The sequence below is a fragment of the Cherax quadricarinatus genome, chromosome 63 (assembly GCF_038502225.1).
Source record: "Cherax quadricarinatus isolate ZL_2023a chromosome 63, ASM3850222v1, whole genome shotgun sequence".
In the NCBI taxonomy this organism is placed as follows: Eukaryota; Metazoa; Arthropoda; class Malacostraca; order Decapoda; family Parastacidae; genus Cherax; species Cherax quadricarinatus.
The window spans coordinates 23,316,466-23,341,319 of NC_091354.1; the positions used below are offsets into that span (position 1 = coordinate 23,316,466).

The 24,854-nt window shown below is 40.9% G+C and overlaps 1 protein-coding gene across 1 annotated transcript in view; it reads right to left on the bottom strand.

Moving 5' to 3' along the window:
- Positions 1-24,433, bottom strand: part of LOC128698148 (uncharacterized) — a 33,389-nt gene extending 8,956 nt beyond the window's left edge. The window contains exon 1 of the mRNA XM_053790252.2: positions 24,262-24,433. Within this exon, the coding sequence (XP_053646227.2) occupies positions 24,262-24,345 (84 nt within the window). The 5' untranslated portion in view covers positions 24,346-24,433. The remainder of the gene's footprint in view (positions 1-24,261) is intronic.
- Positions 24,434-24,854: the final 421 nt, after the last annotated feature.

The following is a 24,854-nucleotide window of genomic DNA, read 5'->3' on the forward strand; positions in this document are numbered from 1 at the left end:
ACATCTCTGCAATACAAACGGGCTCGTGTCTTTTATTAAAAGACCCACACCACCTTTCAAACGGATAGTTGGCAGGGTCAGTACTTTATAACCTGCAACCTCCAACACTTCACCCCCTTTGAAATTGTGTTCTTGAAGGAACATAACATCAACTCTATGTTTGCTAAGAAAATTGTTTAACCAATCTCTCTTTAGTCTAGTACATAAACCGTTAACATTAGCATACATACACCTGAGGCCTGTTATATTTTCCACCCTTGCCTCTTCTCCTCTCGTTTTTCACCACTTGAATTGTTATTTCTATGGGTTTTCTTTACAGTACCTTCCCATTCGCCTCCCTTCTTGTGATGGCGTCCCACATGATTCCCCCCTCTCCATCCCTTCCCTCTCCCATCCTCTCAGTTTTCTTCCCAGTCCTCTGTGCTGGCGTCAGTACGTCATCTGAATCTGACGTAGCTGCTCGTTTCCTCGTAACGTTCTTATCCTCCATGTCAAGGTCTGAGGAAGCCTCACGGTGTACCTCAACATCCACTGTACAGTGAGGTATGAAGTCCCCCGATGTCTGTCTCGTCGTCATTCCGCTGAGTCTCATATTGTTTACAATCTGGACTCAAAAAGTCTCCAGCTACGTCATTCGTAGACGGAGCTTCCACCACAGGTGGTGACAAGGTCTTTAAAGCTTCGTCCAATTCCTCCCCTATATTTAACACGTCATTTCGGGGTACCAATCCAGCAGGTGGTATTGGCAACGACTCGGGTGCAGGGAGCTGAGGGGAGGACTCACTCTCATTTCGAAAAGCCTGTTCCACCATCTCACTCCTCAAACGACCACGCCCTTCCTCTGATGATCGATGCTCACCTTCACCATATATGACCGGGGCTACTTCTTCTTGCACAGGTTTGGTTACATGTCTGTTCTTCTCGCATGCCACCGCTATGTGGTCATACTCTCCACAAATGCGACACATACACCGTTGTCCAGGATATAAAACCATTACCTGTCCTAAAATCTTGAAGATACACGTATGATGGTGTGGGTTGCCACAACATCATTTTAAGGCTGAAAGTTCCTTTCGGCATACCTTTGTAGGCACCCATCAACCACTTACCCTGCTGGTCAGAATGCACGGTCCCATATTTCTCAAATACGTTTCTGATGTCAGCTTCGTTCGCCTCAAAGGGGACATTCCACAACTTTATCCAGGTATAATATCGAGACACGTCCACCAGTCTCACGCGCACAGCAGGCATAACGTCAAAACATACATCTTGAAAGCGCGTAACTACCGATTCATAAACTGTCGCAGCAAGCAGTTTCACAAATATTCTATGCGCTCCATTGAACGCTACCCCATGCCATATGAATGCCATATGTCTCCCTGATTATCTTGGGTAAGAGTATCTGAGCTGAACTAGGTGTAATCGCACCTCGAAGCAGTTCAATACCAATAGTATTAATGTGTCTGTGATGACAAACCGCCATCTTAACACCAGTAATTTTCCAGTGGTGTCAACAGAGACACAACAACACCTCCTCGTACCACTGCTGTCAGGTTACTGAGGAGCGTCAGGCAAGGGGGTCTACACGGCCCAAGAGCGATGCAGACAATCATAAGAACTATCATAAATAAAACTTATAACAATATATAGATAGTAATTATTTGACAAAGTGAAGGGTACCAACTAATATGGTAACAGTACACTAGAAATTGGAACTCACACACTAATACATATTCCCATTTTTATGTATTATCATGTTCAACAAGGTATATATATTTATTAACAATGTTCCAGAGCAATATCAGACTTACTCTGTCAAGCACTAAGTTACAGAATATAACTTACTGTTCCTAATAAAACATGTACAGGGCAGTACTACCTCAATCATTAACAAACCATCCTGGCAAAAGACACTTCAGAAAGCCACCCCCTGCCATCCCCTGACCCCATGCAATCTGTATTAAAAAACACAAATTCACGTTCCCTTTCATGCTCAAGACGTCTAAAGTCATAAAACCCCTGTCTCTTAACCAACTGCCACCAGTTCACCCCCCTACGCCCCCCCTCATTCCTAACGACTTTACACCCATTACCACACACTTTTATTCCTCCTTCCATCCTCCACTAATCTCAAAACGGAACAAAAATGCCAGTTTAGGGAGAAACAGCCCAATCCAGCTCTAAACTACACCCAACCCTATCATTACACCTACCGTCAGATTACAATAACCCAAGGGAAAACTATTTACCCACACCCTCCCATATAGTAGCCTATTTCTGCATACTGTACGATACACACTCGCTGCAAGCGCCCGCACCCTACATTCACCCCCACCTCCCGCATGCACCAAGACATACAAAAAATCTGCCACTACATACATCACTGCCCTCCGAATGTCCTTGGAAACCCCGCCCACATCAAAATGCAAAGCCCTCAAAGTCGAAATGTTTCTCCCCCCTCCCGCCACTATACCCAGGACCCTCACTAACCATGTCCTTACAAACTCCAAGTTTTCACAAAAATATACAGCATGAAAAGCCATCTCCTCTTCCCCACAATGCAAACAAATGCCCGCACCTACATAACCCATTCTGTACAGTGCTGACCTTGTAGCTAGAATTCCCATAATCTATAAACCACTTCACGAACCCTTGGCTTTAATCTGATCTTGCGAAAGTCTTCCCAAATGCCCCTCCAATCATACATCAGGTATGTAGCTACTCCCTGTATCACTTTACCCTGCCAACCTGTCCTCCCAAGTCTACTTACCCTTACTTTTTTTGCTTCCCGTACTGCCAACAAATTACACACCATATCTTTGCACACCAATAGTGCCTTCCCCTTCCACCATTTTTGCACATCCTCCATGACCTCTCCCACCCTTCTACCCCTTTCCCCTCCCACCCTCAAGTACTGCTGCTTCACATACACTGCCTTCACTCGTGTGTCCAAAGGTATAAGACCCAGCCCACCCTGCTGCAAGCCCATCATCACCACCTCCTTCCGTAGCCATGGCTTCCCATAACCCCACACATACCTCAAAACCACCCTCTCCACTTCCTGAATATCACACGACCTCAGGGGATATACTTCTGCCACTCCCCACACTTTACTGTACACAAGTGTGTTTACTACCATCACCCTCCGCTGCAATGTTACATCCCCAGTCCTCCACCCGCGCATCCTACCCATCGCTCTACTCACAACTTCCTTGGAATTTATTCTCTGCGCCTCCCCAGCGTCCGCCATGTACAGAACCCCACATATCTTAATTCTATCTACTACGTTCCACCCATACAGTTCCCCTTCCCCCCTACCCACATGCCTACTTATAATAACTTTGACTTTGCTCCATTAACCCTCATCCCTGTCGCCCCACCATAATTCTCTATTATACGTCCCACATTCCCCAATCCTATTTCCCCTCCCACCAAAACTGTGGTGTCATCCACATACCCCACAATACCACATCTGCCAGGACCCACCTCTCCCTGTTCCCACACTCCTTTCTCTATAAGCCTATAAAAAGGGTCCTGCATGCATGCAAAGAGGATCTGAGACAAAAGGCAACCCTGTCGTAAACCCTTCCCCAACTGCACTGGCAACCCTAACTTCCAATTAACCTGTACGCTGACCATCGCAGGTGTATACAAAGTAGTCACCCAGTGCACAATCTCATCCCCAAAACCCTGTTTTTGTAAAATAATCCACAACATACATCTATCTACACTGTCATAAGCCTGCTTCCAATCAATCCCCAAGATTCCCCCCTTCCTTGTCTACCCTCCACAAAATCCTTAATTCTTCCATGCCCTTCACACATACTTCGACCTGGAATCCCACACTGTCCTTTATGTAGGACTCGGTCAAGCACCTTTTTCATATGATTACCTAAAACCTTCACAAAAACTTTAAAATCAGCACACATGAGGGAGATCGCCCTTAAAGCACCCAAGGTCTTCCCCCCCTCCCTTATAGACCAAAACAACTACCCCCGTGCCATGTGATTCCCCCAACACTCCCCTTTCCTTCATACAGTTAAACAATGAGACCAGACATTCCTTCATACAATCCCAATGTGTAATATAGAAATCATTAGGAATTCCATCAATGCCCGGCGCTTTTCCCCTACTCAAGCCCATTACCGCCTCCTCCACCTCCTCCTCACTGATCCTACCCTCTATTACCGCTCTCTCCTCCTCCCCTAAAATACCCCGAATTCCTTCTCCTAGAATCTCTCCCTCCCTCCCTCCCCCTTCTTAAAATTCTTCCTAAACCAATAATCAGCATAATTACTCATTCCATCGGTGGTACTAAGTACCTCCCCCACCCTATATCCCCCCACCCGTTTACACACCTCTAATTCCAAAATCGTGGTCATCTGTTGCCTATTCCTAAATCTCCTCAAAACACATCCTGACGGTTTGTCACCCCATAGAACCTTCTCTAAACCTTCCCTCACACGTATCGCATCAAAACGAGAATTTTGTATATCCCTCAATCTTCCTTCCCCTTAAAACCTCTATTTCTCCAAGTCTAGCCCCCCTCCCCTTCATAACAATCATTGAGCTGCCCCTGAAAATTTTTCTGTAAACCAAGCCTCCACCTCGCCTCATCCCGTCCTCTATGCTGATAATACTCCTTAATCTGCAATTTAGCGTGCTTCTCCCACCATTCCAAGACATCCTCCTCTTTGTTGCGAACCTCCCAGAGTTGCCTCCACCATTCCCTAAAAAACAACCCCTCCGCCTCCCCGTGAAGTAGCCTCACATTCATTTTCCAATAACCCACATACCTACGAACCATCCCTTCCCATGCCACCTCTGCCAAAACAGCACAATGGTCCGAAAAACCTAAATCTATCGTCATTACACGTTCTACTGTTATATCTCAAGTTATATATATACGATCCAACCTGGCAGTATAACCCCTCTGCATAAACATGTGCTCTACTCTCCACCCATCGCCCCTGACTATGTCATAAACCCCTGCATCCCTCAACAAATCCCTCAATACCCCAAGCACACACCCTGCCCCTCTCGGCTCCACATCCTTATTCCTGATTACACAGTTCCAATCCCCACCTATTATAGAAACCATGGGTAAACCCTGCATGTAGAAAAGCAAAACCTCCCTTACAAAATTCACCTTTGCCCGTATGTTACCATCTGCGGGCATATATATCCCCAGAAAACATACTCTAATCTCGCCCCATATCCCCTCCACCCTCACCACCCTCCCCTCCCCCCCTCTTCCCACATGAGCACGTGGAATGGGCTGGACTCCCTCACTGCCACTGCCACCCCACCCTTTAATTTCCCTGAACTACCAGCATACATCCTAAAACCGTTCAGCCTCAACTCTCTGCCACACTTAAAATTGTGTTCTTGAATAAAACACACATCAATGTTAAAACGCCGCAAAACATCCTCCAACCATACTCGTTTACCGTCAGCTCTAAGGCCATTCACGTTTATAGTTAGACACTTAAAGATTCAGAAAGGGTGGCTTTCCTCTATGTCTCTGTGTCCTGTCTGTTACACTTTTTGCTGCTTCTGTCTTTTCCCATGCACTCTTTCCCGCCTGGACCCCCTCCCCCCCCTGTGCACTACCCTGCCCCTTCTTAATCACTCCCACCCAAGTCTTCTTCCCTGAACGCTGAGCTGGTGTTATAACCTCCTCATCTGACGAGCCTCCAGCTCTCTTTCTAGATGTACCCTCAAACTCCATATCAGTATTTCCACTCCCCTTGTGCACCTCAGCTTCCACCTGTAGCAACTGCAACATACCAGACTCTGACTCCAGAGGCCCTGGAATCTGCTCAATCAGGTCCTTCTCAACCATCAGAATTCTCCCGTCTGTAGATGGGTTATCCTCCGCAGGCGCGTCCAGGAAAGACTTAATCATCTCCTGTAGGGGTGCAGATAACTCCTGTAGGTCACCGGAATCTCCCACCCCCACAGGCTGCTGCTCAACACTCGGGTCTGTCTGCGGGGGAGCATCCGAAGCCACTTGTAGTGTCACACAATTCTCTTCCACGCCCTCCACTTCGTCCGCCCAATTACCTTTGCCTACTGCACTCATAGTCTTCGGCAGAGGTGCCGCCAGAGACTCTGTAACTACTTGCCGTTCCCAAGGCCGCAGCGCTGCTGCTTTACCACACCCACCCGCCATGTGGTCAAAAGCGCCGCACAGGCGACACGTCTTGCGTTGTCCCGCGTAGGTCACATACATTGCGTAGGTCACATACATCTGTGTCCTAAAATCCTCCAGGACAACATACGAGGGAATAGGTCTTCTCAATGTCATCTTGACGGTGTAAGATATAGCAGGCAACCCTGCATAGATTCCATCCGTCCATCGGCCTAAAGTTATAGCATGCACCTCACCATATCGTTGAAAAGTCTCTCTGATATCCACATCATCTGCCTCAAAAGGAACGTTGCGAATCCTCACCCAGGTGTAGTATTTTGAGGCATCCCGCAGGCGCACCTCCAGTCCAGATGATACGGTGATGCTCTTCTCCTGGTACTGAGTCACCATCCTTTCATACGCCTCCACTGTGCAGAACTTTATGAAGATTCTTGAAGAACCATTAAGCGCTATTCCATGTAGTTCTTCACTGTCAATGCCAAACGTGTCCCGTATAATCGTTGGTAATAAAACAGCGGCATTCGTCGGATAAATTGTCCCTTTAACAAGGTCAACACACACGGTGTTGCTCCTCCTGCGGTAGCTGGCAGCCATCTTGGTGAAAACAGAAAGTTGCGCAACAGAGAAAGCAGGAGCTTTTTGCGCAGCGCATCCACACGGCCCAAGAGCGATGAGGACAATACTGGGAAACTAGTGGATAGCCAACTGTTCTAGGTGATAGTTATGTAAACTCTTTTTGCTTTAATTTCAAAAAATGCTCCAATAATCTTTTCTTGGTCTGTTTTCCAATCTTATCCAGACATACTATTTACTTAGTGAAATTGGGAAGAAAGAAATATGTGATTATTTAAATAATAAACAATTAATCTAGTATGTCTTTAAGAAATTTGTGATAAAAGGTCAAGATTGGTATCTCCGTCCCATTAAGATGTACTATTACTACTGCTGCTGCTTTTGCTGATTCTGATCCTGTTGCTGTTGCTATTATTACTACTACTGCTACTATTATTATTATTTGTTTGTTTTATTAACACATCGGCCGTCTCCCACCAAGGCAGGGTGGCCTGAAAAAGGAAAACTTTCATCATCATTCACTCCATCACTGTCTTGCTAGAGGTGCGCTTACAATACAGTTATAAAACTGCAACATTAGCACCCCTTCCTTCAGAGTGCAGACACTGTACTTCCCATCTCCAGGACTCAAGTCCAGCCTGCTGGTTTCCCTGAATCCCTTCATAAATGTTACCTTGCTTACACTCCAACTGCACTTCAATTTCTAAAAACCATATGTCTCCATTCACTCCTGTCTAACAAGCTCACACACGCTGGAAGTCCAAGCCCCTCTCACACAAAACCTCTTTTACTCCTTCCAACCTTTCCTAGGCCGACCCTTACCCCACCTTCCCACCACTACAGTTTTGTACACTCTTGAAGCTATTCTATTTCATTCCACCCACTCTATATGTCCAAACCATTTCAAGAAACCCTCCTCAGCCCTCTGGATAATAGTTTTATTAATCCCATACCACCTAATTTCCAAACTACGAATTTTATGCATTATATTCACACCACACATTGCCCTCAGACATGACATCTCCACTGCCTCCAGCCTTCTTCTTGTTGCAACATTCACAACCCATGCCTCACACCCATACAAGAGCGTTGGTATAACTATATTCTCATACATTCCCCTCTTTGCTTTCATTGGTAAAGTTCTTTGTCTCCAGAGACTTCTCAGTGCACCACTCGCCTTTTTCCCCTCGTCATTTCTATGATTAGTACTATTATTACTAACACACGCCGTCTCCCACCGAGGTATGGAGACCCGAAAAAGAAGAAACAGTTTCACCATCATTCATTCAAATTGCTGCTTTGCCAGAAGAGAGTTGACATCAGAGTTTAGATTACTCTTCAACGTAGTCATCTTATTTTGATCCATTTTCTCTACATGCCTGTTATATCTTGGAGATCGGTCATCCTGTGATATTTAACTATTGTAAGAGAATATGATCATCACTTAATATTATAGCGCAAAAGTCCCCGTTTATAGCTAAAATAGAGACTTTCGGCGTTACATTATTATCTGTTAATATATAAAAAATACCATGATATAATCACTATTATTATTATTATTGTTAGGTAGGATTTCTTATGTATATAGAGCATACAAGTCTCGGAACCATCAGGTAAATTGTTAAATTGCTTATGTCCGGCTGACTGACGTTTGAGTCAGGTGATCCAACCTGATGACGGGTCAACAGACTGGCAGGTAGTCAGTCCGCTCCCTGTTCTAGCCTTGACAACTGATCGTATATTCGTTCTCTCTTAGGTGTATACAGTTTTAATGGGTTTGAGAATTAGGCTCTAGAGTTGACTCTGTTTGTTCCTCATTGCTCTTAAGATTGTTTTGATATTTATATTCTTGGTCAGTTCAGTAATCCATAGAGATACGTCTTCTCAGACAAACTCTTGCTTTCTACTTCCTTTACGGCCGGATTCAAAGGTCTTGTTGAATCTTGTACATTTTGTAGTTTGAGTTTACACAGTCTTGTTAAGACAAAGACGTAAATGTTAGTGAAGACTTAATTACAGGAAGAAAAATTAATCTTCCTTATTAATGTGATATTTCCATGATTTTGAACTAAATATATATATTATTGTAAATTTATTGTACATAAAGTATTAAGATATAATATTAGGTACAGAGAGAAGATAAAGTATTGTATTTAAATACTTTAATAAATTTTAATATTATTCTATGGAGTTTCTCGGTTGAAATTATTTCCCCTAGACTCTAAAATACCTTTAACAAACTCTGATCCAAAATCTTGTTGCCTATGAAGAAAATAGTAACAGACCACATTCTGAAGTTCTTTATAAAATTTCTTATTCGCAACAAATGGGATACCTGTCCGGGATCTGTTCTAAGACATTGACCATAACAACAATATTAAAGCTATATACTAGGAATTTATGTTTAGTTAATTTAAAAAATTTTATCATGGAAGATCACATTAAACATTTATTTGAAGATTTAACATTATCAAAGCTGGACTCCTTGAAACTTCAAACGTGCTGGCAGATAGCCCGTAAATTGGGAGTACCATACGATAGATATTACACAGCCAGTACCGTAAGGGCAATAATTAGAAACAAATTGTTTCCGGGGGCCTCTGACGATCATGTAGCGGAAGATTCTGACTCTGAAAGTTTAGTTTCTCAAGTAAGCTACCAGTTGAGATGCGAAGAATTAGAAGAACAATTTCAAGGAGTTAATCTTGAAACTGAACCCGATAGATCAGGTCCCACTTTGGCTTCTAGTAAAGTAGATGAAGTATTGCAGGGTGCAGCCGCTGTTCTGCATTCGCACATTACTGAAGGAATTCCTATTAATGGTCAGTCTGTCACTCACCAGGGTGCACGTCCAAAGGAATATCCACGTACCGCCAGTTCAGTTCCTTCCTTTTCGATACCGTCGGGGCATATTTCTCAAAGACAGTTTGAGAAATTAGAGAGACTATTGATTTTACAGACTGCTCAATTTGAGGCTCAACGTAAATTAAATGAAGAAGACTTTCAAAGGGAAACGCTCCGCTATATAAGACAACAACAACAAGGTAATGTGAGTGAAAGATGTACTGAATCCTCAAATGATTCTTTCAATATACAAAAAGCCGCATCTATGGTTCCAAGGTTTAATGACGGAGATTTAGATACTTATTTTGAAGTCTTTGAGAATCAGGCACGTGCTATGCGCTGGCCCCGACAACACTGGGCAACATTGTTACATACTTCGTTGTCTGGTAAAGCTCAAAGTTGTACGGCTTCGTTACCTTTTGAGAAGTATGTGAATTGTGATTCCGTTAAGAAGGCTATCCTCGAGGCTTATGATCTCCTCCCAGTAAGTTATCAAAAAACCTTTAAAGCATTAAAACGCCAGCCAACTCAGTCGTATGTAGATTATGCACGTGAAAAGAAAATCGCTTTTGAGAGATGGTGTAGAGCTTCTAACTTTAAATCGATGGAAAATCTTTCCCAGTTGATCCTGCATGAGGATATCTAAAATAATTTACCAGAAGACTTGCATAGGTATTTGATTAGTTGCCCATAGTAAGTATACTAGAAACAGCCTCACTCGCCGATAATTATGAAATATCTCAACAATTGATTGGCGAAAGAAAATGTAAGGAAACAGTGACTAAATATACCCCTAAGAAAGGATGATCTAATCTTACGGAGATACGTCGCATACAGAATCCTTGCCCGACCTATTTTGCCTCCACACCCATTAATGATAAATTTAGATCTAACACTAGGAAAAGTTCAAAACCACTAAGGCATAACAGTGAATTGAACTGCACTTATTGTAATAAAAAAGGACATTTAAGGAAACACTGTTATTGGGTAGAGAGGGATACCAGGAACGAGCGACTTCGTTTCCCAACTCAGGTAATATCTTCATCGACAACTCAAAAGAAACTGAACCCTAGTACTGAACAAGGTTCAAAAGAGCGAATCAGTAGTCATTTTAGATGACTCAATACTAGATTTATTTCAGAACAAGATATTCGCTCGGCTATGAGTCCCTACTTTGCTAAAGTGAAAGTTGGGATAGACGAGGCTCAGTTAGTTGAAGTTTATTCCTTCCGTGATACTGGAAGTTATTTAACCTTATTGAAGCAGGGCATACTTCCCGTGATATGACTCACACCAAGCTAGATGTGATACTAGAAGCCTATGGAGGCGCCATTATAAGAGCCTCTTCACAGGATATACATCCAAACACCAACCTATACTGGCTTTGTGTCGGTAGGTATATCCAGTGAAACTTTTCCTATTCAGGGCGTTGACTTACTCATAGGCAATGATCTAGACTATCCGGGTATAAGCCGAGAGCCTCTAGTTATGGATAATTCTACTGACATTACCTATGCCATAGAAGTTCGAAAAGAGGCTCCTACCTTATTTCCTATCAATGTTATAACTAGAGCTATGTCTAGAGCGCCTCAAAATCCTTTGTCAACTGAAGTCCTAAGTGAAGGCGAGGATTTAGGTCTCGGTTTATTGTTCAGCCGATCCTTACATCCCGGATCTTCAAATCTGAAATATTCTAAGATCGGCCCTTTTCAAGATTCTGATATTAAAATGCTATCGAAAGAAGATTTAATAAGGTATCAGTTCCTTGATCCATCCCTAGAGAAATTACGAGAGATAGCTATTACAGAAGACGACGCCCAAGACCTGGACAATTGTTACTATCTTGCTAATGGTATATTAATGAGAAAGGAAAAGTCTCTTTTGTCTTCCGACGATCATCTGTCTACCAGTAAATATCTAGCTGTGCTATCTAACACCTTTGGAGAATTAGCTATTAGTTTCGCCCACCATAGTCCCATGGGAGGACATTTGGGAGTAAAGAAAACGCTGTGCAAAATAGCCAAGCATTTTCATTGGCCCAGAATGAAGGACTGTGGAATGCCAGTGGTGACCTGTACTTAACAGTGGTGGCCTGTACTTAACTCAGTGGTGACCTGTACGTAACTCTGTGAAGAAGTGTCTTGTGTGCTCCCCGTCGACTGAACCTAAATGCCCACAATCAAGCAACTTTACCAGCAGCTTAAGGAAGAATTGAAGGTAGCGAAGATGGCGATACGGCGATTGACTGAGGAAAACAAGAGGATTCGTAGTAGTCCTCCTGTATCGAGTCCTCAGGTAAAGAAGGGAACGTGGACAGTGGCTGGACAGCACGAGACGAAGTTGACAAAGACGAATGGAAAGGTAGAGACGACGAAGAAGAGACTGCTGTGGAAACTGTTGTGGAAACATCCAATGCATTCTCGGCGCTACCCGACGAATGTGAGTCGACTACTGGTAACGCCACTACAAACGACACCAAGGAAGGTAAGAATATTGTTGTTGGGGATAGCCAGGTTAGATATATGGATAGGGCTTTCTGCTTGAAGGACAGGAGTAGGAGACAGAGTTTGCTTTCCTGGGGCTGGGATGGAGGACCTTGTTAGCCGGCTTGACAACATCATGAACGGTAATGGGATCAATCCCATCATCTGCCTCAGTTCTGGAGGCAATGATGTAGGCAAGCGTAGAAGTGAGGACTTAGAAGGTTCAAGACAGCAATAGACATAATTAGGAAGAAGGGGGGGCGCCTTGTTATATGTGGCATTTTGCCAAGAAGAGGTGTTGGAAATGAATGGTTGGTTGTCCAGAGCAATTGGTATTAATTGCTGGCTGGATAAACACTGTAAGGATAATGCAGTACCATTCATTGACAACTGGGACAACTTCTATCGCCGAAATGACATGTATGCCAGGGATGGGGTTCACTTATCCAGGGCAGGTGTGGGTTTTCTTGCTAGCTCAGTTGAGGGGGTTGTTAGGACTTTAAACTAGGATTAGTTAGAGATATGGGTTTAGAAATGATAAAAAATGAGTATGGATATATTAAAAAAGGAGTAACCCTAGGTAATGATAATTTCAGAAATTTTGTAAAAACAAAGATGAATAGGAAAAATGTGCTGAAGAAAAAACATAATGGTATTTTATGCTAACAGTCGAAGTGCAAGAAATAAGATTAATGAACTTCGTTTGATAGCATGTGCTGGGAACTTCGATGTCATTGCATTAACTGTAACGTGGTATGATTTAAAGAGTCGGGATATGATTGCTGAGTGAAATATTCAAGGGTTTAAGTTGTTCCATGTGGATAGATGTTGTGGGAAGGGGAGGAGTTGCATTATGTTCGAGAAAATATTAACTGTTGCATAAAAACAGGTATAAAAATAGATGGAACAGCAACAGAATCTGTTTGGGTAGAGTTTGTAAAAGGTCAAGAAAAACTAATTCTAGGTGTAATATACCGACCTCTAGGCTTGGATCACAATAGAGGGAGACTTCTTTGGGACGAAATTGTTAGGGCTTCTAGACACAATAACATAGTGATTGTAGGGGATTTTAACTTCAGTCAAATAGACTGGAATTCTTTGACCGGTAATCTGGAGTCCAGTGACTTTATGGAAACAGTTCAAGACGGTTTTCTGAAGTAGTGTGTAACAGTCTACCAGGGGCAATAATTTGCTTGACCTAGTCTTGTCAAATAAGGAAACACTCGTAAATAATCTGGAAATCACTGAAGAGCTTGGCGCAAGTGATCACAAATCCATCACTTTTAGCATTAACTGGGATTACAGGAATAATGATAATACAGTAAAAATCCCTGATTTTCGTTCAGCCGATTCAGAAAGTCGGGACATGCCTGCGGAATGTCACATTCAGGGTTTTAAATTGTTCCAAGTAGATAGAAGTATCGGGAAGGGGGCTGGGGTGACATTGTATGTCCGAGATCGCTTGAACTGTTGCATAAAAACGGGTATAAAGTCTGAAGTAACACATACAGAGTCTGTTTGGATAGAATTTTCAGAGGGGCATGAAAAACTGATTTTAGGTGTGATATACCGTCCCCCAAAGTTAGGGACCAAGGGAGACTACTATGGGAGGAAATTGTTAATGCCACAAGGCACGATAATGTAGTAATTCTAGGAGACTTTAACTTTAGACATATTGTTTGGAATTTCTTGACTGGGAATTTAGAATCATACGACTTCTTTGAAGTAGTTCAGGATTGTTTTTTGAAGCAGTTTGTGACAGAACCTACAAGGGGAAATAACCTGCTTGATTTAGTTCTGGCAAACAACGAATCCCTTGTTAATAATTTAGAAATTTCAGAGGAACTGGGTGCTAGCGACCACAAATAAATTACATTTAGCATTGAATGGAAGTATGATAGTAGGGTTAACTCAGTAACAGTCCCAGATTTTCGCTTAGCAGATTACGATGGGCTTAGAGAACACTTATCATCTGTTGACTGGGGTAACGAAGAGAGCTATCAATATGACAGTTTTCTGAACACTATACATGAGGCTCAAAGAACGTTTATCCCGTATAAAGAAATTGGATCAAATAGAAATGACCCAAAATGGATGAATAATAGGCTGAAATATCTATTAGGACATAAAGGAATTTATAGGCGTATCAAAAGAGTTGAGGGTCGTCTTATGAATCTGTATATTGACATTAAGAGGGACATTAAAAAGGGGATAAGAAAAGCTAAAAGGGACTATGAAATTAAAGTTGCTAGGGATTCTAAAACTAACCCAAAAAGTTTTTTCCAGGTATATCGAACAAAAGTTAGAGATAAGATAGGTCCCCTTTTATAGTGGATCAGAAGAAGATAAATTATGTAACATCACAGTCACTAGTGAAATGGTTGTGAAGCAGATAGACAGACTGAAGCAAAATAAGTCGCCGGGTCCTGATGAGGTTGTTTCAAGGGTTCTTAAGGAATGCAAAATGGAAGTCTGTGAACCATTAACTAATATTTTTAATTTATCTCTTCAAACAGGTGTAGTGTCTGATATGTGGAAGATGGCTAATGTAATTCCTATTTTTAAAACAGGGGACAAGTCGTTACCGTCAAATTACCGCCCAATAAGCCTGACCTCAATTGTAGGCAAATTACTAGAGTCAATTATAGCTGAGATTATAAGAAGCCATCTCGATAAGCATAGCTTGATTAATGATACTCAGCATGGATTCACAAGAGGCCGGTCTTGTCTAACTAATTTATTAACTTTCTTCAGTAAAGCTTTTGAGGCTGTTGACCATGATAAAGAATTTGATATTATTTACTTAGATTTTAGTAAGGCATTTGATAGAGTTCCGCACCAAAGACTGTTGAAGAAAGTAGCAGCTCATGGCATTGGGGGAAGGGTGCTCTCGTGGATCGAGTCATGGCTCACAGACAGGAAGCAGAGTGTGTCCATAAATGGGGTTAAATCCGAGTGGGGATCAGTAACAAGTGGCGTTCCACAGGGATCAGTCTTGGGCCCGTTGTTGTTTATAATATATATCAATGATCTTGATGAAGGAATTACTAGTGATATGAGCAAATTCGCCGATGACACGAAGATAGGATAATTGATTCAAACGTAGATGTTAGGGAACTTCAGGAGGATTTAGACAAACTTTACTCTTGGTCAGAAAAGTGGCAGATGCAGTTCAATGTAGATAAATGCAAGGTTCTGAAGCTCGGGAGTGTCCATAGCCCTAGCACTTATAAGTTAAATAATGTAGAACTTAGCCATACAGATTGCGAAAAGGACTTGGGGGTTATGGTAAGCAGCAACCTTAAACCAAGACAGCAATGCCTAAGCGTACGTAATAAGGCAAATAGATTACTGGGATTTATATCAAGAAGTGTAAGCAACAGAAGTCCAGAGGTCATACTGCAGCTTTATACATCATTAGTAAGGCCTCACCTAGATTATGCAGCTCAATTCTGGTCTCCATATTACAGAATGGACATAAATTCGTTAGAAAACATTCAGCGTAGGATGACTAAATTAATACATAGCATTAGAAATCTTCCTTATGAAGAAAGATTGAAGACTCTTAAGTTACATTCACTTGTTAGACGAAGAATGAGAGGAGACCTGATCGAAGTGTATAAGTGGAAGATAGGTATTAATAAAGGGGATATTAATAAGAAATTTCTCCTCCTATTCCATGTGCTTTAATTTTTCCTCAATAGTCTCTGATGTGGGACCCTGTCAAAAGCCTTACTGAAGTCCATATACACAATATCATATTCATTACCATGATCTACCTCCTCAAATACCTTAGTGAAAAAAGTTAATAAATTCGTAAGGCAGGAACGCCCCTTTGTAAAACTATGCTGAGATTCGTTGATTAATTTATGCTTTTCAAGGTGGCTACGAACTGCCTCGGCAATTATTGATTCCATAAATTTTCCCACTATGGAGGTTAGGCTTATTGGTCTATAGTTCGAAGCTAAGGACCTGTCACCTGTTTTGAAAATACGTATCACATTTGCCATTTTCCACTTATCTGGCACCATGCCAGTTTGTAGTGATATGTTGAAAAGATTAGCCAAAGGTGTGCTAAGCTCCTCTTTACATTCCTTTAGAACCCTTGCATACAGTTCATCAGGGCCTGGGGATTTGTTAGGTTTTAATTTATCTATTTGCCTAAGGACCATGTCACTTGTGACCCTAATAGTGCACAGTTTATTATCGTCCTGTTCTACATAATTTATCATTACTGGAATATCGCTGGTATCCTCCTGTGTAAAAACTGAGAGGAAGTATGTGTTAAAAATTCTACACATTTCCTTATCACTGTCAGTGAGCTGACCCGAGGAACTTTTGAGTGGGCCTATCTTGTCCCTGATCTTACTTCTGTATACCTGAAAGAATCCTTTTGGGTTAGTCTTCGATTCTCTTGCAACTTTAACCTCATAATCTCTTTTTGCTTTTCTAATTCCCTTTTTTATTTCTCTCTTTAACTGAATATATCGATTTCTCAATTGCCCCTCTCCTCTTTTGATTTGCCTATATATGCCTCTCTTTTGACCAATCAGATATTTTAGTCTATTGTTCATCCATTTAGGATCATTTTTGTTTGATCTGATTTCCCTATTTGGAACATAATTTGACTGAGCAGCTAGAACTATGCCCTGGAAAGCATCATATCGGCAACCATCACCACCTACCTGACCCTTAGTCAGGTCATTCCAGTTCAGCCCACCTAAGTAATTTTTCAGTCCTATGAAATCAGCGAAGCGAAAGTCAGGGACGGAGACTTGATTGCCATTATTAAGGGAATTCCATGATATATTAAAACTGAGTGATTTGTGATCACTTTCCCCAAGCTCATCATTAACCTCAAGATTATTAATTAGTGTTTCCCTACTGGCAAGAACCAAGTCAAGGAGGTTATTTCCCCTAGTTGGCTCTGTCACAAACTGTTTTAAAAAACAATCCTGGATCGTATCAAGAAAGTCACCTGACTCTAAATTTCCTGTCAAATTGCTCCAGTCAATCTGTCTATAGTTGAAATCTCCCATTAGCACAACATTTTCGTATGTAGATGCCTTACGAATTTCGTCCCATAGAAGTTTACTGCACTCCCTATCAAGATTTGGGGCCCTGTAAATCACACCCAAAATTAGTTTTTCTCGGCCCTCGAGAAGCTGTAACCAAACAGATTCAGTGGCTGACGCTTCTAATTTAATATCTTGTCTAACACAACAATTTAAATTGTCTCTGACATACATCGCTACTCCACTACCTTTCCTGTTGACCCTGTCAGTGTGGAATAATTTATAGCCTTGTATGTGACATTCAGAGGGCATCTCTCTATCTTTCAGATTGAGCCAGGTCTCTGTTATAGCAATAATATCTATGTTTCCTGCACTTGCAATTAATCTTAGCTCATCTATCTTATTTCTTACACTCCTGCTATTAGTATAGTAAACCTTAAGGGAGCTAGTCCCTTGCTGCCCTCTGCTGTCCCCCTTTGTTTGCTGACCTGATCTATTGTCTTTATTTATAACTTCATGCTGAATGCCTTTTATACATTTACTGTTTCCAACCCAAGTGTTGCAACCTGCTTGTTTCCCACACACACCCATACCTCTATCTTCCATCAGTTTAAAATCATAGGCATTTCACCAATGGCCTTCTCAATCGAGTCTGCATGTACTTATCCAACCTAAATTTGAAACTACCCAAAGTCCTAGCCTCAATAACCCAACTAGGTAGACTGTTCCACTCATCAACTACCCTATTTCCAAACCAATACTTTCCTATGTCCTTTCTAAATCTAAACTTATCTAATTTAAATCCATAACTGCGGGTTCTCTCTTGGAGAGATATCCTCAAGACCTTGTTAATATCCCCTTTATTAATTCCTATCTTCCACTTATACACTTCGATCAGGTCTCCCCTCATTCTTCGTCTAACAAGTGAATGTAATTTAAGAGTCTTCAATCTTTCTTCATAAGGAAGATTTCTAATGCTATGTATTAATTTAGTCATCCTACGCTGAATGTTTTCTAACGAATTTATGTCCATTCTGTAATATGGAGACCAGAAATGAGCTGCATAATCTAGGTGAGGCCTCACTAATGATGTATAAAGCTGCAGTATGACCTCTGGACTTCTGTTGCTTACACTTCTTGATATAAATCCCAGTAATCTATTTGCCTTAATACGTACGCTTAGGCACTGCTGTCTTGGTTTAAGGTTGCTGCTCACCATAACCCCCAAGTCCTTTTCGCAATCTGTATGGCTAAGTTCTACATTATTTAACTTATAAGTACTAGGGTTATGGGCACTCCCAAGCTTCAGAACCTTGCATTTATCTACATTGAACTGCATCTGCCACTTTTCTGACCAAGAGTAGAGTTTGTCTAAATCCTCCTGAAGTTCCCTAACATCTACGTTTGAATCAATTATCCTACCTATCTTCGTGTCATCGGCGAATTTGCTCATATCACTAGTAATTCCTTCATCAAGATCATTGATATATATTATAAACAACAACGGGCCCAAGACTGATCCCTGTGGAACGCCACTTGTTACTGATCCCCACTCGGATTTAACCCCATTTATGGAAACTCTCTGCTTCCTGTCTGTGAGCCATGATTCGATCCACGAGAGCACTCTTCCCCCAATGCCATGAGCTGCTACTTTCTTCAACAGTCTTTGGTGCGGAACTCTATCAAATGCCTTACTAAAATCTAAGTAAATAATATCAAATTCTTTATCGTGGTCAACAGCCTCAAAAGCTTTACTGAAGAAAGTTAATAAATTAGTTAGACAAGACCGGCCTCTTGTGAATCCATGCTGAGTATCATTAATCAAGCTATGCTTATCGAGATGGCTTCTTGTAATTTGAGCTATAATTGACTCTAGTAATTTGCCTACAATTGAGGTCAGGCTTATTGGGCGGTAATTTGACGGTAACGACTTGTCCCCTGTTTTAAAAATAGGAATTACATTAGCCATCTTCCACATATCAGACACTACACCTGTTTGAAGAGATAAATTAAAAATATTAGTTAATGGTTCACAGACTTCCATTTTGCATTCCTTTAGAACCCTTGAAAAAACCTCATCAGGACCCAGTGACTTATTTTGCTTCAGTCGGTGTATCTGCTTCACAACCATTTCACTAGTGACTGTGATGTTACATAATTTATCTTCTTCTGGCCCACTATAAAAATTAATTACCGGAATATTATTAGTGTCTTCCTGTGTAAAAACCGAGAGAAAATAATTATTTAAAATCGAGTACATTTCATTCTCTTTGTCAGTAAGATGCCCATAGTTATTTTTAAGGGGACCTATCTTATCTCTGACTTTTGTTCTATATACCTGGAAAAAACTTTTTGGGTTAGTTTTAGAATCCCTAGCAACTTTAATTTCATAGTCCCTTTTAGCTTTTCTTATCCCCTTTTTAATGTCCCTCTTAATGTCAATATACTGATTCATAAGATGACCCTCGCCTCTTTTGATACGCCTATAAATTCCTTTCTTATGCCCTAGTAGATATTTCAGCCTATTATTCATCCATTTTGGGTCATTTCTATTTGATCTAATTTCTTTATAAGGGATAAATGTTCTTTGAGCAGCATGTATTGTGTTCAGAAAACTGTCATATTGATAGCTCTCTTCGTTACCCCAGTCAACAGATGATAAGTGTTCTCTAAGCCCATCGTAATCTGCTAAGCGAAAATCTGGGACTGTTACTGAGTTATCCCTACTATCATACTTCCATTCAATTCTAAATGTAATTGATTTGTGGTCGCTAGCACCCAGTTCCTCTGAAACTTCTAAATTATTAACAAGGGATTCATTGTTTGCCAGAACTAAGTCACTCAGGTTATTACCCCTTGTAGGTTCTGTCACAAACTGCTTCAAAAAACAATCCTGAACTACTTCTAAGAAGTCGTATGATTCTAAATTCCCAGTCAAGAAATTCCAATCAATATGACTAAAGTTAAAGTCTCCTAGAATTACTACATTATCGTGCCTTGTGGCCCTAACAATTTCCTCCCATAGTAGTCTTCCCTGGTCCCTATCTAAATTTGGGGGACGGTATATCACACCTAAAGTTATTTTTTCATGCCCCTCTGAAAATTCTATCCAAACAGACTCTGTATGTGTTGTTAGGTAAGACACATATGCAACAGTTAGGTATCTTTATTATGAAACGTTTCGCCTACACAGTAGGCTTCTTCAGTCAAGTACAGAAAAGTTGATAGAAGCAGAAGATACTTGAAGACGATGTAATCATTTTAATGTTCAATCTGTCAGACACTGCAACACAAGGGTATCTTGGTAGAGACCTGCAATCAACTTCGACAACTTCCACTAGTAAGAGCGGCTGTATTTGAAAGGGACCTGACCTCTCAGCATCTGAGTTCTTACCTCTCCTAGTGGCCTACGTCTCACCTCTTGGCGCTATAAAAAGCTCCATCCTGTCACTTCATCTCCATATTGTTTCACACTATGAAACAATGCTCTTCTCCAGACTGAGGGACTGACCACCTCAAAACTTTAAGGGTGATGGACTGATTACATCGTCTTCAAGTATCTTCTGCTTCTATCAACTTTTCTGTACTTGATTGAAGAAGCCTACTGTGTAGGCGAAACGTTTCATAATAAAGATACCTAACTGTTGCATATGTGTCTTACCTAACAACCTGTCGGTATTTTATACCATTTTAATGTTCAATCTGTATGTGTTACTTCAGACTTAATACCCGTTTTTATGCAACAGTTCAAGCGATCTGAGGATATCTCTCCAAGAGAGAACCCGCAGCAATGGATTTAAATTAGATAAGTTTAGATTTAGAAAGGACATAGGAAAGTATTGGTTTGGAAATAGGGTAGTTGATGAGTGGAACAGTCTACCTAGTTGGGTTATTGAGGCTGGGACTTTGGGTAGTTTCAAATTTAGGTTGGATAAGTACATGAGTGGGACTTGCACATCAGAGCTTATTTCTTGGGTAGCATAGAAAATTGGGTTGGGCAAATGTTTTGTTAGTGGGATGAATTGTAAAGGACCTGCCTAGTATGGGCCAACAGGCCTGCTGCAGTGTTCCTCCTTTCTTATGTTTTAATGTTTTTATAAAAAATACCATGGTATAATCACTATTATTATTGTTGTTGTTAGGTTGAATTTCTTATGTACATAGAGCATAAGTCTCGGAAACATCTGGTAAACTGTTCAATTGCTTATGTTCGGCTGACTGACGTTTGGGTCAGGTGATCCAACCTGATGACGGGTCAACAGACTGGCAGGTAGTCAGTCCGCTCCCTGTTCTAGCCTTGTGATGAATGGTTTGAAAAACCGACAAGTTGAAGATTGAGAGAGACACTTATGCAGCATATGGGAATCTTTATTCAGGAAACGTTTCGCCACACAGTGGCTTCATCAGTCCAATACAAAGAGGAAGGCGTAAGGAGAGGAGGAGTATGAGGTAATCAGTCCCTCAGCCTGAAGTCGATGCGTTCTAGCCTTGACAACTGATCGTATATTCGTTCTCTCTTAGGTGTATACAGTTTTAATGGGTTTGAGAATTAGGTTCTAGAGTTGACTCTGTTCCTCATTGCTCTTAAGATTGTTTTGATATTTATATTCTTGGTCAGTTCAGTAATCCATAGAGATACGTCTTCCAGTCCTCTTAATAATGCTTCTCTTAACTTCCTTACATTCTGATCTTCAAACTGCGAATTTTCCTGCATAATGTTCGCACCACATAAACTGGCCTCACACACGGTATGTCCACTACATCTAGACTCCTCACTACAATTGAATCCCATACCTGGTAGTACTCTACCAGGCACATTTCCTTTTTTTCCCTTCATGTCTCAATACACCGCACACCTTTTTCCATGTGTAAGAATGGTATATAATACCGACAAGATGAAATTAAGACACATGTGCAACATCTGGTAATCAGTCCCTCAGGTTGAGGGACTGATTACCTCATCTGTATATAATCCTACTGTCTTCAAGTTATGTCCTAGAATTTGTATTGATAAAGCCACTGGTTGGCGAAACGTCTACAATAAAGATACCCAGATGTTGCACATGTGTCTTAATTTCACCTTTTTCCATGCCAGTTTTATGGTTCACCTCATTCATAGACCAACACGCCGCCACTCCTAAGTATTTGGACACATTTGCTTCACTCTCTTTCGGTCTGATATCCGGTCTTTCATTATATCGATTTTTTTTGTTACTCCGAGTAAATTGCTGTTTATTCTACCAACTCGACTCACGAAATCGTAATGACACGATTGCAAACAAACCATACCACGGGTGGAGTTTGAACCTCTCACCGTCTCAAGTAAGTATGATGTCATTAGCAAACAGCAACTGTGACAACTCTTACTCCCTACCAGAATCCTCATCTTTCAAACCCATTCCTGTTCCAAACACCCTAGCGGTTTTTTTTACAATCCCATTTAAAAATGGGTTAAATAGCTACGACATCACATATCCCTATTTAATTTATTTTAATTTCCCTATTTCTCAAAAATAACAATCTTCTCGCTATCCACTCTCTACTGTTTGAATTCAGTAACTTTCCACCTATTTCACACACACATTTAACATTTGCCACATTGCTTCCCTTTCCACCTTATCACATGCTTTTCTAAATCCATAAATGCAACTAAAAATTCCTTAGAGAAAAAAGTATTTTACAATTATGCGTTTCTGCGTAAACACTTGGTCCAACATCTGTATTCCTATTCAGTCTTTCCCTTAATTCTTACAGTAAAGAATACAGTACGCTATACCTGTAGCTCTAGACAAGTAGTCAGTATCGTTAATAACCTTCATCTTCCAATAGTCAAAATAAACTACCCTTTTGAAAAATATACATTATAGAAAACCGTATATACACCCGTCTTCAACCCATATCACAAAACCATAGTTTATATACTCGAAAACGTATAAGTTAGGCTGTAAGAAAATTGAACATGATCAGGGCCAGCATACTCCCAAACAGCCTCCAGCCTGTTGGTAAACATGCGTAAACACTTGGTCTAACATCTCCAAACTCTCCTAAAACCTTGTTCATCTGTATTCCTATTCAGTCTTTCTTACAATAAAGAATACAGTACGCTATACCTGGTATACACAACAGTTTTATTCCCCTAGAATTCGTACACTCTCTAATATCCCTTTTCCCTCGTACAAATAAACTGTGCATGCTCTTTGCCAGTCACTAGGCATCTTACCCACTGTCATCCATTTATTAAACAAGTGATCAACCACTTGACAACCAGATCCCCACCCGGTTTAAAGATTTCTGTCTTAAGTACCTCTTTCCCAGTTGCTTTTCTCACTGCTTCACGTACCTTTACTCTCTCATCTGTCTATCACTGAAAATGTATTCCTCTTTGCCAGAAACATTAAATTATCCCTTCTTCAGGAACATTTATCATCCTTTTGTCTTCTAATTACCTTCATCTCTCTGTCTATTACTGTCTTATTACTGCTACTATTGACCTGTTTTCTGGTACTATCGTCATCAGATTTTTTTTCTGACTTGCTCCTCAGTTTTTCACCTGTCCTGTCTTCTGGCACTTAACCTGCTTTCTAAAATTTTCTCTTATGAGTTTAAAGATATGTTTTTTTTTTATTTATGTTAGCCTAAAGTTAATGATTTTGTACCAAAAGTACCTAAGCAAACTTACCTAACCTTATTATAACAAGCGCAATTTCATTTAGCCTAATCCAACTAAATATATTTTAGGTAAGTTTACGGTCATTTTTATAATAAACAAACGCAATGAAATATATTTTGTCGTTAGGGTCAGAATGATTTTTTTGCGAAATTATTGCATACACAAATTTTCGCTTGCTTTATTCGCAAAGAAAAATAGCAAGTTTTATTTATTCGGCACGAAATATACATTATTTCTCCTTTCTCGCCATTAAATAGTGTGCTAACATGTTCGAGCATCACGTTGGTCTTACTAAATGTTCCCTCAAGTCTGAATACTCGACGTAACCGAGTCTTCTCGTGGAACATGAATCTTCCCGAACAACACATGAGTCAAAATCCTGAATGCACCTTAATCTTCCCACCTGACTTACCTGAATAACTGTAGTCTTCATCCTGCAGTATTTCAATTGCCCTGCATCTATTTATTCCACAACCCTACAGTGTATCAACTCACTCAGCCTTGACAGGTGATGACGTTTACCTTACTCAGAACTGCCGCTGTGCCACGGGGTACCCAGGGAGCTAGCAGTGCCACAAGGACAAGCAGAATGTACTGAAGATACATCTTCTGCTTGTGGTGTTGCTGGCACGGCTACAGGTATTAGTGTCAAACTGTGTGCCGCTATGCTGGTGATGTGTCCACCGGGTCACCGTGGCACTGTATGTGAACAAGGTCCTGAATTCTGAATTTTATATACTTCCTTTACCTTCGCCACCTCAGCAACATTGACGTGTAAGCCATATGTGCCTCTTAGCCATGTTAATCGTCTCTCTTTGCTATTTGAGACATTCAGTTACGGTCACCCATTTACGTAATCTACACGATCTATCTGAAGAATCAGCACAGCTGAGATATCAAAAGAAATGGGGAAGCTTTAGTCAATCCTTAGGGCTGTCATCCAAAGAAAAATATTTAATGACAGTTCAGGAGACTTATAGATGACATGTATATAAATATATCATAGAACATGAGACCATCGGAATAGTAAATTAATAAAAGTCACAATATCCTTGCTGGAACATTTCACATATTACCTACACTTTTATATTTACTCCTTCCATTGACCAAAACTT